This window comes from Triturus cristatus, chromosome 4_1, assembly GCF_964204655.1.
Source record: "Triturus cristatus chromosome 4_1, aTriCri1.1, whole genome shotgun sequence".
Lineage (NCBI taxonomy): Eukaryota > Metazoa > Chordata > Amphibia > Caudata > Salamandridae > Triturus > Triturus cristatus.
Genome location: NC_140585.1, coordinates 643,206,416 through 643,221,607, shown reverse-complemented (window position 1 = coordinate 643,221,607; position 15,192 = coordinate 643,206,416). Strand labels below are relative to the sequence as shown.

Genomic DNA, 15,192 nt, shown 5'->3' with positions numbered 1-15,192 from the left:
ACTTGGGTCAGAGACTGTCCTCTCGTTTCTCCCTTTGCTTTTCTTTTTCCTTTGGGGAGCCGTCGTCCTCACCCTGCCAGATCTCATCTCAAGGCAACAAAGTAGAGGGGGACTTGACTGAGGAAAAGCTCACGGGACTACTGCCGGACTTCTGCAGCGACAGGGCTTTGATCAAATACTACCGGCCAAATGAGCGCTGCACGTTTTCCACGCCCTCTAGCTCTAATGCTGGCTAGTGCGGCTTCGTCCCAGGTCAGATCTCCTCTGCCACATCTGCAATGGGAGCAGCCGTATCGGCACTGTCTGTTCCACTCCAGAAGTGATCCCAGCTCCCACCAACGGGAAATCCTACGAAATAGTACCGCGCTGGACAAATCGAAATGATTTACTGTGACTTCCAGCAAAAAAAAACAAAAAAAACAACAAAAAAAACGTTGTGTAAATGGGTGATTGAGTTACTGCTGTTAACTCAGAGGGCCTTTTGTTACTTGCAGTTCATAAAATGCAATCTTTTCAATATAGCGCAGTCACTTATGTTCAGTATTAGCTGGTGTCTTGGAATTGGTATGACTCCCAAAGACAACCAACGGGCAACAAAGCAAAGCTGCGCGCGCCTTACTTGCCGATTCTCCCAGGACCTGGTATCAGCGTGCAGCCTCCAGCGTCGGTCTCAGTGCCTGGTGAAACGTTTGATAGTTTAATCCCGTCCTCAGCGGGCTGAATGATCAAAAAAAAAAAAAAAAAAGGGTCCGTGCTCCTTTAAGGGCCTTAAGGCAGGCAGGCTTCGCCCAGCCTGTGTCCTTCGCTGCCTCGTCTTTCCCTCCTAGCTCCCGGGGAAGCAATCCTTCAACTGGGGAGCCACCGACAAACCGCCAACAAACCGCCCTGGGGAAAGGAGGGACGGTCGCCGTTGCCCCCAGGACGCTCCTCCGGCTCGCTCCCCGGAATGAAGGCAGAGTAAGCTCCTGCGTCTGACTCCCCGACTTCCCCGTCGGCCGGCCGATCTGATCCGCAGGTAGGCTTGGGTGTTGATTAGTTTGCCGCTGCTCCAACACCGGCATAAACTGCTTCCGGGTGACCAGTTACCCTATAAAGACTTTCCCACCTCATCTATAAATGCTACATATCCTATTCATGAGGAACACGCATTTATCAATGGCTCATCTGCACTCTAGACCCCATGGACCCCCAAAGAACAGATCACCTACCATTAACATCTCTCAAGCACAAAATAACGAAATACAGATATTTCTCAGCAGATCCTGATTTCTGTGCTATCAGACAGTGTTCTGGAATTTGCCCCCTAGCCAGTGACCCATGGGGGAGGTGTAAGTTCATGCTATCCTGAGTAGGTAGTAGAACCAAGAAGCTACAGAATTTCTCTTAGAAACGCATCAAAACATCAAGGTATGGATGCTCACTAGGACTGGTCCTATTATAACATAGAAAGCAGTGACTGCTTATGCCCGACGCATAAATGAGATGGCTTTTGACAGAGCAAGATATAATACATTCTTTGTAGGTACATCAGTGTACTTGGATCATCTGCTTAAATCTATATTTCAAAACTAATTCTAGCACTTTGTGATTTATTCAGAGTTGAATAGTAGCTTAGGAGTGTGTGCTTAGGATCCTGGTTACTGCTATTTTAGTATAGCAGCAAAACAGCCTGTCTACCTAAGGGAGCAGCTACGTCACCGAACTCCAGAAAACCCCACAGCGGTGATTACTTTGTTTGAGGTAAATATTATCAAATCTGGCTGTTTCGATAGACTGGACAGACCCTCTAAAGATAACCTCATCGGCCACATCACAAATGTTTATATTCCTTATAAATAGTCTAATTAGTGTAGGGTAAAGAACTTCTGAGATATCTGAAATGGTTGTAAATCAAACAATAAATGTGGCTACTTCCTGACCCAGATAAACCAGATTTAGAATATGCGAGAGGAACGTTCTTAAATATCATTATACATTTTTTGAAATATAGCTCATGTAAAGTACATCATACTTTGATAATCCTACCAAACTACCAACAAAAGACAGCATGCCATTAGATAGCATACATTCAGCTGAATATTTTACTAATCAATGACGAAGAAAGAAATATATAGAATTCAATAATGCTTCTAGGTCGTAAACTCACTTTTAAGTCAAACATATAAACTAGAAATAAGGAACTTGGACCAGAATGGACTTTACAGAATCCAATTCTAGATTCCTTTCATCAATGGCGGTTCTATGCGCAGTTTATTTAAAGGAGTAATTGAAAATTGAAACTCTTACCATAGCGAATCCAACATCTGCCTTCTTAAGTGCTGGTCCATCGTTGGTGCCATCACCAGTGACTGCAACTACTTGCCTTTGCTCTGTGACTGTACTGTCAATTATTCCTACGGTTAAAAATAAAAAAGGCAAATTGTGTGAATTTAAAGTATCTTCATTAAAACATGTAACACTACTTTATAATCTACAATTTCAGCAAACAATGCAATTTTAAAGCCATGTGAAACATGTATTTGATTCGGATACTTTGAAAACAAAAACTATTGAAATATGTTCCTGTAAAAATATTAATGCAACATTATAAGACAAAAAAGTGCCAGGAGACAGGGTAGAAAAGGGGGCCTACCAAGTCAAAAATATTCACAGCCTACATCATCCTTCGGTTTCTATTATTTCCTCCCCTTATTCAGTCTGGGGTTTATTTCACATGCACTAAGTAAATTCTCATCTTTGCAGACTAAAAGTGTTAGCTAAGTTCTCCTCTGACCCTCCCTTTATTCATTCATTCCTTCATTCCACCATCTCCCAACTTCAGCGGGGCTAAGTCTTGGAATGGGATACTCGTCCCAGATCCACAACTTTTCTTCAGGGTCCACTCTCACTTGAAAGCCTGTATCTTCACCTTCCCCGAGACAACCAATCCAGCCATCCAGATAAAAATCAGAAAGTAAAAGGTGTTATCAATTTGTCATCGTCCGTGTCTGGGCTTTCTAGAAACTGGAAACTCTGCTGCCTACTTTTACCTTTATTCACTAAACATACATCTCCCTTGCAATTGTCACTATGTAAATATCCACTACCCAAATCCACCTGCAGTTCCCTATTTTTCCTTATCACCCTCCTCCCTGCTAAATACTTTACAAGACCCCTGCTTCAGGCCTCACTACCGTTGTGTCAAAGTGGTATCCTGAATTTCTCCTCATATTTTTGGATAGGTTCTACAGGCCTACTACTGTGGTATCCAGCTTTCACCTTGCATTGGTCCTATTCTGCTTCCTGGTTGGCTTCACAGACGCACTACAGTGGCGTTGAGGTTTCACCCTGCATTGCTTTTATTCCATTTCTAGGCAGGCTTCACAGACCCATTACTGTGGTGTCCACATCTTATCCAAAACCATTTCCAAAATTGGGGTCTAAAGATTTTATTCAGTTTCGCTCCCATCACATTTCTGGATAGGCTTTAGTGACCCACTGCTCTGCCATCCATGCTTTCTCACATATTGCTGCTATTACATTACTGAATAGACACCATAGTGCCACTACTACGTGCCCTTTGTCTACACTGGGCTAATCCAGGACTCCTGATTAGACCGCTCAGACTAAAAGGTATTGCCCTTTATGCATTCAGGTGCCTTGGACACCTTGTAGCAGACTCCGTTGCTCCTAATATTGCAGTGTCTAGGATGTTTTCTCTGGTAGTCTGAGAGGAGTTAGTCCTGTTCTTCTCACTTCTTCATACAACCCCTTAGACTTTCAACTAGACCCCAACTATCTGTACCTAATGCCTTCTTTAGGATCAAAAGCACATCCCAGTTTGACCTCATTTCAGCCTGAGTAGGATGCAAAATTTCCATTGTAATCTGTAGTCTGGCAGCAGACCATCTGCTGCCCAGAATTCGTTCCTGGCAGCAGTGCTTATGTTGCACCAAATCATCAAGTTGGACTAATTCTACTGAAGGAATGCACGCGCTGGCCATAATTCATCATATCAAAGATAAGAGCTTTCAACAGACAACATGAAACCAACTACGCAAGCGGGGCTGCATCACTTAATAGTTTAGTTTCTATGCTCTTTAAAACAACTTTGCCGCCCCTCCAAAAATACATCATCCTCTTACAATTTTGTGCCACAGGTATGACTTGGGAAATTTGTGTTGGCAATGTACTTCATTCTCAGTAGGTACCAAAGTTTCAGCGTTGCTATTCCTTTACTTCGTGGAAAGTCTTTGAAATGTCTTTCGTCCTCCACTGCAGCACTAGATATGATGTGGGTGGAAAGTGATCAAACATATCTAGTGTTAAAATGTAGTCTCTGTCATAAGTCATTGGGGATTTCAGATCGAAATAGGGATGACTTATTTTAGTCACACCTAACTTCTGAAAAAGACATTCATTATAACAATTTACAATTTTTCAGATATGAAACTAGATGACAGTAGTAGCCGAACCATATAAAGCAACATGTGCAAACCAGAATATTTAACTCCGTGAAAGGCGCTCTGCATGAGTGATAACTAAAAGAGGACCATGTGTCAACTCCCACCTATTTCAATTTCTGTAAGGAAGAACAAGGAGTAAAACTATTTGACTTCTCTTTCCTCTAAACATCAGGTGAACTGGTCTCTTATGGCATATGAGAAATCCTCCTCTAGAGGACACTGAACAATGTGAAGACAGATAGTCTGGACTCTAAAGCTTCACTCCAACTGGAACTTCTGGCCTTAGCTCCTCTTTGCTATGCCGCAGTGGTTGTTGCACTTTGAGACAGCTTTTTCACAAATGGAACTCGTCATTTCATTGAATCTTAATCAGCCATGTTTTAAAATGCCTAGTCATTCCCCCTTTAATATAGAAAGAAATTAATGGGTGAAGGATCCTTAAGCTTTATCACCAATCCAAGGTAAGGCAAGACACTGCAAATACAGGCTGAAATCTAGCAGATTCAGTACAGCACACACAACTGAAAATGAGGACAGACTCAGAAACTAAGAAATGGGAATAAAGATTCTCACATGAAAAAGATGGGGAGTGCTAAAATCTGAGGGACTGCTACATGCACAGTGTTGTGACATCTCAAACAGGATTAAAGCTATTCTTTCTTTTTCAGTTTTTTTGGGCAAGCTTAAGGGAAATCCAGCAGATGAGAAATTTGCAGGAAATAACGTTCACATAGAAAATGTAAATGAAGCAGAGGTTTGAAGTTATTACTGCATATTTAAAATATTGAACATGAAATTAAATCTACCTTTCACAAGGGTATGTTTATCAGTGGGGGAAGATCTTGCAAGTACACGAAGTTTAGGCCAAAGCTTGTCTATGCGTTCTTGTTCAATCTGTAAATAAGATTTAAACGTCAAAACATTACCCATTATAACTGTACAGTAAAAATGTTAAAACTAAATAAAAATAATTTAAAAAAACATGTGTAGGTAGTAAATGTACCTCTCCTTTTTCATTTCGTATCCGTCTGTTAAATTCTTTGCCCTCAATGCACAGGAACTCCTCCCCAGGGTGCAGTATACCGCACTTTGTAGCAATTGCACGAGCGGTGTTGATGTTATCGCCAGTGACCATTCGTACAGTGATACCAGCACGCTGGCATTTTCGTATTGAATCTGGCACCTGTTTAACAAAAACAGCTGTTTATTTGATTTTCACAGACCTTCAAGCACACCTCACAGGTAAAGATGTTAATTGATTTTATATTTCGTTATTCAGAACAATCTGGTACACATGAAAGTGCCAACCCATCCGCACTGACTCTGGGAGTCTGAACAACCATAGAATGCGGACTTCTGCAAATCTCATTGTGAATGACTTTTTATAAACCCCTGGGTCTTGAGATAAATTGAAAAACAAAATAACATTTTGAAGATTACCTAGCAGGATTCTAAAAGCTTTAGATGATAGATCAACACATTAAAACAAACAAATCTCCCCCCTCTCCCCCCCACAGGCCTAAGACAGACAACCCTACTTGAACGACCAAAATGATTCCCAACTTGATGCTAGTCTTGCTAAACTTCAATTTGAGGACTTGGGGACACATTGGAAGATCAAGTGCTTGTTAGCAAGGTCCACATAGAAAGCTCAGTGAAACTATAAGTTTGCTTAACCTGAGCATCACCAGTAAAATCATTGGTGTGGAATCTGATGAGTTTTTCCAAGGGATATAAAACATTAAAAAGGTAACAGTTGAAGACAAACTTGTGGAACAAGTCCACCACCAGCTATTTAACTGATATTTGATAAATCTATTGGTCATGTATTAGATGCTTAAACTAAGCCTCTGACATTATACCAAGAGTCGATTAAGAGGGACTGAACGATTTACTAAGTCCAATGTGTCAATGATCAAGCAAGATTCAAATATCTACACCAATGCCACCTCACTTTCGCGCATGACGATACAAAACAAAATGTACTGATGCAGTAACAATTGCAGTGAAAAACCTGCTAACATTCTGTCCTCTACAGAGCATGGAGTTGTGGAATAAACATGCAATACTGTTTGATGCAAGTAGGTTTCTAATGAGCCAAAAAGTTTGTTGAAATTCATTTAGAAATGGATTACTCATGAGATGGCAACTGCTCATATGAACAGTGGGGCAAATGGAGATTGTGTGCGAGAAAGACATAGGTATATGTACTGGAAACAAGCCCATGGAAACGAATAGAACAGGTTCATCAGTTTCCGGACTTGTTCTCCTAAAACTCTCAAAACTTTATAGCTACTCCCGTTACCCTCCGCCACCTTAAAATAGGTACAGCATTTATGGACCCGGCCTAAGTTCCTTCATAACACCATCATGAGTCAGAACGGTTACAGGGCTCAGATATCTTGAATGCACTCCTTTCAGTCCACCACTATCATGCCTCTTGAATGCAGTCTGCCAAACTACCTCCAACTCCTTCCAGCATTACTGAAGTCCACAGCAAGCGTGCTCCAGCACTGAACTCAATTCACAAAAAAAGATGTGGAAGGGTGTCAACTACTCCAGATGTGGTTCCACAGATAATCACTACTTTCCAACAATAAAAAAAAAAGAAAATTGACTGAGCACGCAAGGTCCACTGAGGACAAAGTTTTAAATGGGCTGAACAGCCACTATCTTGGAGATCGGAGAGAAGGAGAGTATTGACAATGTGATCTCAGCTGACAGGGAGAAAGGTTTACTGACAAACTCCAAATTAAGAGATCTGGAGGCATGGAGGCACGGATTGTAGCTAAAGGCCTCTCCTCTCAGAGTACTGTTCTCAACATAACTGGATATATTCTTAGAAATCTGTACCAAACCTAATAAGCACAAGGTTTCCACTTCACCATGGTTTTGGCTTCAGTCAAGTGACAAGCAAATGTCTCAGATAAATGCAAGATCAAAGCAGGCTCAATTTTCTTCCCAATTAGAATAAGCGCATGAGAAATAGGTTTGGAAGGCATATATAAGATTTTTTTTAAAACACATGCAATGTAGCAAGAATGTTCGAATCATGAAGTGGATAAGTGAACAGCACTATTACTGCACAAATGTCAAGTAATCTTGAGAACTGCCTCGTAAAGACAGTAAACCGGTTCTACCCAGCAATACAAAAGAATCAGATGCAGTCTATTACCTATCTGCAGAGATCTTTGTTGGATTTCTCCCTTTTCTTCATCACAAACTTGAGCTTAAGTTTGTGATCTCTCAGTGCAGCCTATGTCCACCCGTGGCCCATTTTAACCTTGTCCTCTTTTCTATAAGTAGAAAATCTCAATCGACACACTCAGGAGCTGCAGACCTGGTCCAGTATATCTCCAAATGGGCACAGTAGGGGGATCAATGTTTACAGCAATTACATGTTATCCATGTTCCAGAAAAAGGGGGCACATTTGTGCACAAGCACTATTAGAAGGTTGGCGATTTCAAATTCTGGATTTAATTTAAGCTATATTTCTGGAAGCGGTTTTCTGCGGACATCTATAAAGTGAAAAACATTTAACATTTGCAGTAGGTGGGTTGTTTTGTTTAGAACATGCACCCTTATCGGAGAAAGAACGATCGGAACTTCAAAAATGGTTGGAACAAATGGATCCCTTGAACGACTATACCATATTTTGGGCTTCTGCTTAAATAATTGAGTAACATAAGCAGAGCAGGTTATAGAGACTTATATAGAAATGTCTGAAATGAGACACGACTCAAAAATACAAAGCCAATGACCATGTACAGTGCAGTGACAGACAAGTGTGTCAACCATTTGGAAAGCTAAGATTTATAGATGCGGTTTTATGCCACAAAATACCTCTGGGACAACTGTTTTGGACCATGGGGAATCCATTGAGGTGAAGTATGTGCAAAATCAGAGCAATATAATGGCAGTTTGGATTCTCTTCATAGAGAATTATTGCATTTACTGTAGAACCTGAAGAGGTTTAAGGCCTTGTCTGCCAGCCAGAGGTTTGCTTGACAGAACTATTTGCATCTCACTAAATTTAAAAGGATCTTCATTTTCAGCTAAGGCCTGTATTCATGAGTGTGGGCATGGACACATTCTTGCATTATAGGGACACGAAAGTGATGTGCATTCTCCACTCCTCCTTTTGCATTGATTCTCAGAGTGCTGATGAAAGTGAAGTAGCATAGGCAGGAGTGATTTAGATCACAATGGCAGGGATTTAGTGCTCTTCTCAAATTTTCTGTCATGCTTTCACCTCTACTGCAGGGTTGTTTCATGGATCCAGTAGGTAAAGCTTGCACACTTCTGTTAGAGGATGCTCAAAAACAAGCTTGAGAACGTAACGTTACACTTTAGGATCCAAGGATTTTTTAGGGGGAAAAGCATTTACTATGGACTGTTGGGCTTTAAACACCCCTAAGAGAGCTACCAGACAGTTAAGATACATGGACTAGTTGAAATTTGAACCCAACCCAACCCAACTTTCCTTCCCAATGGCTCTAGTGATCATCCTAAATTTCTGTCAGTTTTGGTGCATTAATTCAAGGCCTTCCTAACAATTCACACCTCTATACCAACCACTTCCTCAGGGCTAAAGTACACTGAAGTTTTCTAATCAAGGAACTTCCTTTGTTATTCAGGTTACTCAGGTGCAAATAACTGTTCCAGCTCCCCCAATACTCTAGGATGTTAACAGGGCTGTTAATGTTTCTCAGAGGGTCAGAGGACTAGGCCATAACTGTCAAGCCTTTACTGGGTAAGACAAATTACTATGGAAGCTTTCATGAACTTTAGAGCATTGCACCTAGCTACAATGCTTGACCTTAAGGTAGTGACATTCTTCAATAACTAAGAGTGTCACTCTAATTTTCCTACTTTGATGTTTCTGCTAAACTAAGTCTCTGCATGGTCCATTGTCTCAGGTCTTCTGAAAAAGAAAAGGGATGGATGTCTTGGTTTGGATGGCCAGTGTTTTCTTACTATTAAGTAAGCACATATACCATTGTGGCTCTTCAAGTTGGCATGAATGCCTCAAGGACAAAGCAACAGTCAGCAATTGATATGTCAGGTGTTTCAGCCCCCTCCCCTCTATCAGAGGAGTCATGGATGGCCTCAAAATATTTTACTGCGTTGGCAAGACTGGAGCATATTTTGAAGGCTGCAATTTACCCAGTTAAATCACTTGCATATATGAACTGGAAATCTGTTACTAGATGGCTTTCCTAATGCTTAATGAGCTTTAAACTAACATAAGGACCTCCAAAATCTTAAACTAACCATTTCCATGTACGTACAGAAGTCTAAATTCCTTTCAAGACAGGGGGGGGGGGGGGGGGGGGGAGGAGTGAGTATTGCCAATTGGGCAAGATTAAGGAGTCTGTGGGGCTGTTCAGATCCTTAGATTTCTTTCTTTCAATGGCGTGCTTTTTAGTCATCGCTGGCCTGGATGTTAATGGGCTGTATCTGCTGGGGTCATAATCCATTCTGGAACGAGGTTGGCAGAAGCAAAGACTACCAAAGTCTTCAGAATGTATTGGAACTGTGTTTGGTCAGAGTGAACCTGAAGATCTGATAAGGCAAATGCTACTTACCAGTATGCATCTGTTCTTGGCATGTAGAGCTGCAGATCTACACACTGTGCATAGATCGCCATCTGGTGTTGGGCCTGGATGTTTGCAGTTGTTTTTCCTCTTGGAAAGTCTTTGGAAGTCACGAGGTATGTGACTCCTCCCTTGGATTGTATTGCGCATGGGCTTTGGCTCCATTCTCAGATTGCTTTTCGCCAGCAGGGAAATGATGGAGCGTAGTAATAAACAGTGAAGATGCCAATTGTGCGTTGTATCTAAATAAGATAAACTAGAACAGATAAAGGCAGCCGGGTGGGCGTGTGTAGATCTGCAGCTCTACATGACAAGAACAGATGCATACTGGTAAGTAGCATTTGCCGTTCGAGGCATATGAGCTGCAGATTACATACTGTGCATAGATTATATAGCAGTACCCATCCCTAGCGGCAACCACCAGTATCTGTTGCAGTGGTTTGAAACAATGTTTTGAGTACAGCCTGGCCCACACTAGCTTGTTGCTTAGTTTTCACATCTACACAATAGTGTTTAGTGAAAGTGTGCGGTGTTGACCATGTAGCTGCTTTGCAGATATAATCTAAGGGGATGTTCCCTAAAAATGCCATGGAAGCCCCTATCTTGCGTGTAGAGTGGGCTTTAGGGGGAACAGATAGCATTCGTTTTACCTTGTGGCAGCAAATCTGAATGCATTTGACAATCCACCTAGCTATCCCAGATTTGGAGATGGGGTTGCCTTTATGTGGTGGTGAGAAGGAAACGAACAGTTGTTTTGTCTTACGAAAGGGTTATGTTCTCTCGATGTAGTAGAGTAAGGCTCGTTTGACATCTAATGTGTGGAGAGCTCTTTCTGCAACGGTCTGTGGCTGCGAAAAGAAGACGGGCAGTTCCACAGTTTGATTTAGGTGAAAAGGAGAAATGACTTTAGGGAGGAATTTTGGATTAGTATGGAGAACCACTTTGTTATGGTGCATTTGCAGAAAGGGTTCTTGATTGGTGAGTGCTTGTATCTCACTGACTCTTCTGAGGGAAGTGATGGCTACAAGAAAATCAGTTTTCCATGTTAGGAATTGAAGTTCACATTTGTGCAGAGGTTCAAAGGGAGGCCCCATTAGTCTTGTGAGGACGATGTTTAGGTTCTACACAGGTGAAGGTGGCACTCTGGGGGGAATTATTCTTTTAAGGCCTTCCATGAAGGCTTTAATGGCAGGTACAGAGTGATAGATGTTGCCTGTTTTGTAGATAAGCTGCTATGGCTGCAAGGTGCAGTCTAATAGACGTGTAGGCTAGATTGCATCTTTGGAGGTGTAGTAAGTAACCTATGATGTGCTGAATGGACACATCTAGGGGATTGAAGTTGTTGCTGTGACAATAAACCACAAAGCGTTTCCACTTGGCTGCATAGCAACCTCTATTGGTAGGTCTTCTAGCTTCTTTAATGACGTTAATACAGTCTGGGGGAAGATTTAGATAACCGAATTCTAGGATTTCAGCAGCCAGATCGCCAGGTTGAGCTGAGCTGGGTCCGGGTGCCTGATTTCTCCATGGTTCTGGGTTAAGAGGTGTGGAGAGAGGTGTAACTTTTGGTGCGGTACTACAGATAGTTCCAGCAGCATGGTGTACCACGGTTGTCTGGCCCAAGTTGGAGCTACTAGGATGAGAGTAAGGGAGTGTTGTTGTAGTTTGCGCACCACTAATGGAATGAGTGGGAGAGGCGGAAAAGCGTAAGCAAATCTGCCTGACCAGTTCATCCATATAGCATTGCCTTTGGACAATGGGTGTGGATACCTGGCGGCGAAGCTTGGGCATTTGGCGTTTGTGGGTGGCGAAGAGGTCTATTTGTGGATGCCCCCACATTTGGAAGTATGGGTGAAGAACTTGTGGATGGAGTTCCCACTCGTGGATCTGTTGTGTTTGTCTGCTCAGCAGATCGGCCACAGTGTTTTGGACTCCAGGGACATGTTGGGCTAGGAGAAAGATTTTTTGGGGTATGGCCCATCTCCATATGCTCTGTGCTAGCTGAGAGAGCTGCGGAGAGTGTGTGCCTCCTTGTTTCTGTATATAGTACATGGCTGTCGTGTTGTCCATGCGGACTAGGACGGCCTTGCCCGATATCTGTTTGAAATGCCTTTAGTGCTAAGAATATGGCTAGTAACTCCAGATAGTTGATGTGGAGTGACTTGTTGAGATGTCCACCTGCCCTGCATGGTGTGATGTAGTAGGTGAGCTCCCCAGCCGGAGAGCGATGCGTCCGCTGTCAGTACTATCTGAGGAACAGGCTCCAGGAACGGTCACCCTTTGGAAAGATTTTTGGTGGTCCACCACTGCAAAGAGCGATGGGTATGACCGTCTACCAACAGCAGATCTGTCAATTGACCCTGGGCCTGGTTCCATTTGCGCGCTAAGCACTCTTGGAGAGGACGCATCTGGAGTCTTGCGTGAGGTACTATGAATATGCAAGAGGCCATCATTACTGCCGTGACTCCACGGACACCCACGGACCGATCGTCTGGAACTTCCCTTCAAGATGCTGCTATTTCGTCGCTAAGGACGCTGGCTCTCTACCTATCCCGGCTGGGATAATTCACACGCAGAACCGGAAATTGGTCTGCGTTAACACAGGATCGTCCTCCATTCCCTCTGCGCAACCTTAATTGCGGTCTTTTTACCCCTATTGCACCTTCGGTCGTACGGGGCTTGCATTCAGGAACGCATTGCCGTTTTTGTTCTTACGCTGTCCGCATACAGCAAACTTTCCCAGGCATTTGCTTCATCGTTTTAGTTCTGAAGAGATCCCACCACCTCTATGGGGATCGAAACGTCGTCGACTCACGTCTCTGAACTCCTAACTATACGTTGTATTTTATCATCGAGTATGAGATGCTATACTGATTGTGACTTTCTATAATTTGAATTCTGCAAACACTACAAAGTCACTTTTTAAGTCACTTGCCTGTGGTAAGGAAATCGGCTGATTTCCTTTTTACCCACTCATGGTCTGCTCACTTCTCACCGCATATTAATTGTGTTTTCACCTTATTATTAAATTTCAAATATTTTCCAATTATGGACATAGTAAATTCCAATTTTTGATTGTAAGAATTGTGAGACTATACCCATCCTAATTGAATGGGACCCTTGTTTCTCTAAAATAAGTGTTACTTTATTGGAGCAAAAGCTGTGGGAAATGGCCTGTTTGCTAAATCTTTAAGTGGCACTTTCATACCACTTCAGTTGATTTTTTGAATTTTATTCATACAACATTGGGCATCCAGATGGATCCAGCAAAGGAGATTGTGAATGAATGGAGACATTACCTCCTGGGGACAGCACATGCAGCAACTGTGCCAACGACGACTGGAACCTCCAATTTCTAAAGTCCACTAGAAGACCAATAGTGATACAATGTGAAAGTCTATATTTTCTGAGTGATACTCTATCCACCCCTTGACAGATTGAGGAACCAAGAAGCTGACAAAGCTCCTACTAAGACAATCCTGTTTTAATCACCCACATCATTTAATACTGTCGAGGACTTCACTAGCCACAGACCTTAGCAGGTGTCCAAGTACTCTCCGAAGTAGTGGAATGCAAAATATAAACAAAGTCTGTTTCACATGAAGACACTCCGATATAATGGACTAAAGACTTGCAAACCACTACACTGACTTGGTGCCAAATATCCACCTTGACAGGATCCTCGGTTAAAAACATACAAGCAATATAGTAACGTTTTAATATTAAAATCCTATGTATTCAAGGCACGCCCAACTATGAAAAACTGCAGTTAGTTATACCTGAGGTCTATAGGCCATGGGAAGCTATTTCAATTGACTTTAGCACTGAATTTGCACCTGCTTGTGGGTACAAGGCTATCTTTGTGATGATGGATTATCTTGTCAAGATGGCTACATTTTCCACCGAAAGGGTCCCTACAGCTACTGTCTTTGCCACCCTGTTTTGGACAAGCTTGTACGCCTTGATGGCATGCCCACAGGATAGTTTTGGATGTTGTCTCAAAATTCACTTCCGGGTTTCAGAAGGTGTTTTTTGCCCATTGGGGGAAACTGTGCACCTGCTAAAATGTGAGTCAATCTTTTTAATAGTACTTATGTTGCCATCTTTTGGAAGTCATGATCATAACTGAGTTAGTAACTAGAACAGTGCTGCCAGGCGTTTCCCTTTTTATTACTTAACGGTTCTAAACCCGGTTTTGTTCCAACCCTTCTTCCTCCAGACCAAAGTGCACAAAAGCAGAAGACCAGTGCAGGAAACTTGGCAATGCAAGGTAAACCTCTAAGTCTGTACAAACTGTCTACAAGCAAAGTGCAGACAAATACAGGAGACAGGCCTATGCAGGAAGTTGTAAGACAATCTATTGGTCACAAAGAATTTGCTCATTATCATCCTTCTCAGTTTTGGTGTGATCAATTGTGGTCCACCTACAACTGCAGCCCATCAAGCACGTACATCTTGTTTAAGATGGTCTTTAAACAAACTACCACTAGATCCCCTGCCCCATCAGTTATTAAACATGGTGAAAATACATACGACAAAGTGTAGTATTTCTTGGATTGGCAGAGCTGTTGTGTTGGGCACTGGTGAGATTGAGTTCATTCTCCAAGTCTTAAGGCCAAATTCAATAACCACTTTTCCATTAAGCCCTGCGAGTGACAGTTTGGGTAAAGGGCGGTTTGGTCAGGGTTTACCTCAGAGCAGTCATTCAATTAATCACCACAGTCCCTTTCACCTTAGATTCCCATCTGCACTTCACAAATGCCTCTGCAGTATTGCATCTTTTCACACTGTGGTGCTGGTGATACAAACAATAAGAAACGGAATGGATAATTTTAACTAAGAGTTTGTGTGTGATGAGTTTTACCCAGCTGAGGAATGGACGTCTGTGTGAAAACAAAATCCCCAATTGTGTAGCATTCCTTGGTCCTCAGTGGCCACTAGGTGACTGAGACTTTGTAGGCAGTTCCAGGCTGGTTTCTGCCATAATATCAAATAGGAATGCTAGATGCAAAGGAGAAGGTGTATTCTTTTTAAAAACTGCCCACACCAGTGTTGGAGAGCAAGGACATGGACGGACCACTGAAACATTTCAGACACTCACCCCCAGTCACAGATCTGGGTTGAATCCATCATCATTCTTTAGCTCACT

The 15,192-nt window shown here is 42.4% G+C and overlaps 1 protein-coding gene across 8 annotated transcripts in view; it reads right to left on the bottom strand.

Moving 5' to 3' along the window:
• The window catches only part of ATP2B1 (ATPase plasma membrane Ca2+ transporting 1), a 475,107-nt gene that overhangs the window by 135,603 nt on the left and 324,312 nt on the right, over positions 1–15,192 (bottom strand). For all 8 annotated transcript variants that reach the window (XM_085653032.1, XM_085653026.1, XM_085653033.1 and 5 more), the window contains 3 exons: positions 5,449–5,628; positions 5,252–5,339; positions 2,287–2,393 (listed from right to left, as the gene is read on the bottom strand). In XM_085653032.1, the coding sequence (XP_085509158.1) occupies positions 2,287–2,393; positions 5,252–5,339; positions 5,449–5,628 (375 nt within the window). The remainder of the gene's footprint in view (positions 1–2,286; positions 2,394–5,251; positions 5,340–5,448; positions 5,629–15,192) is intronic.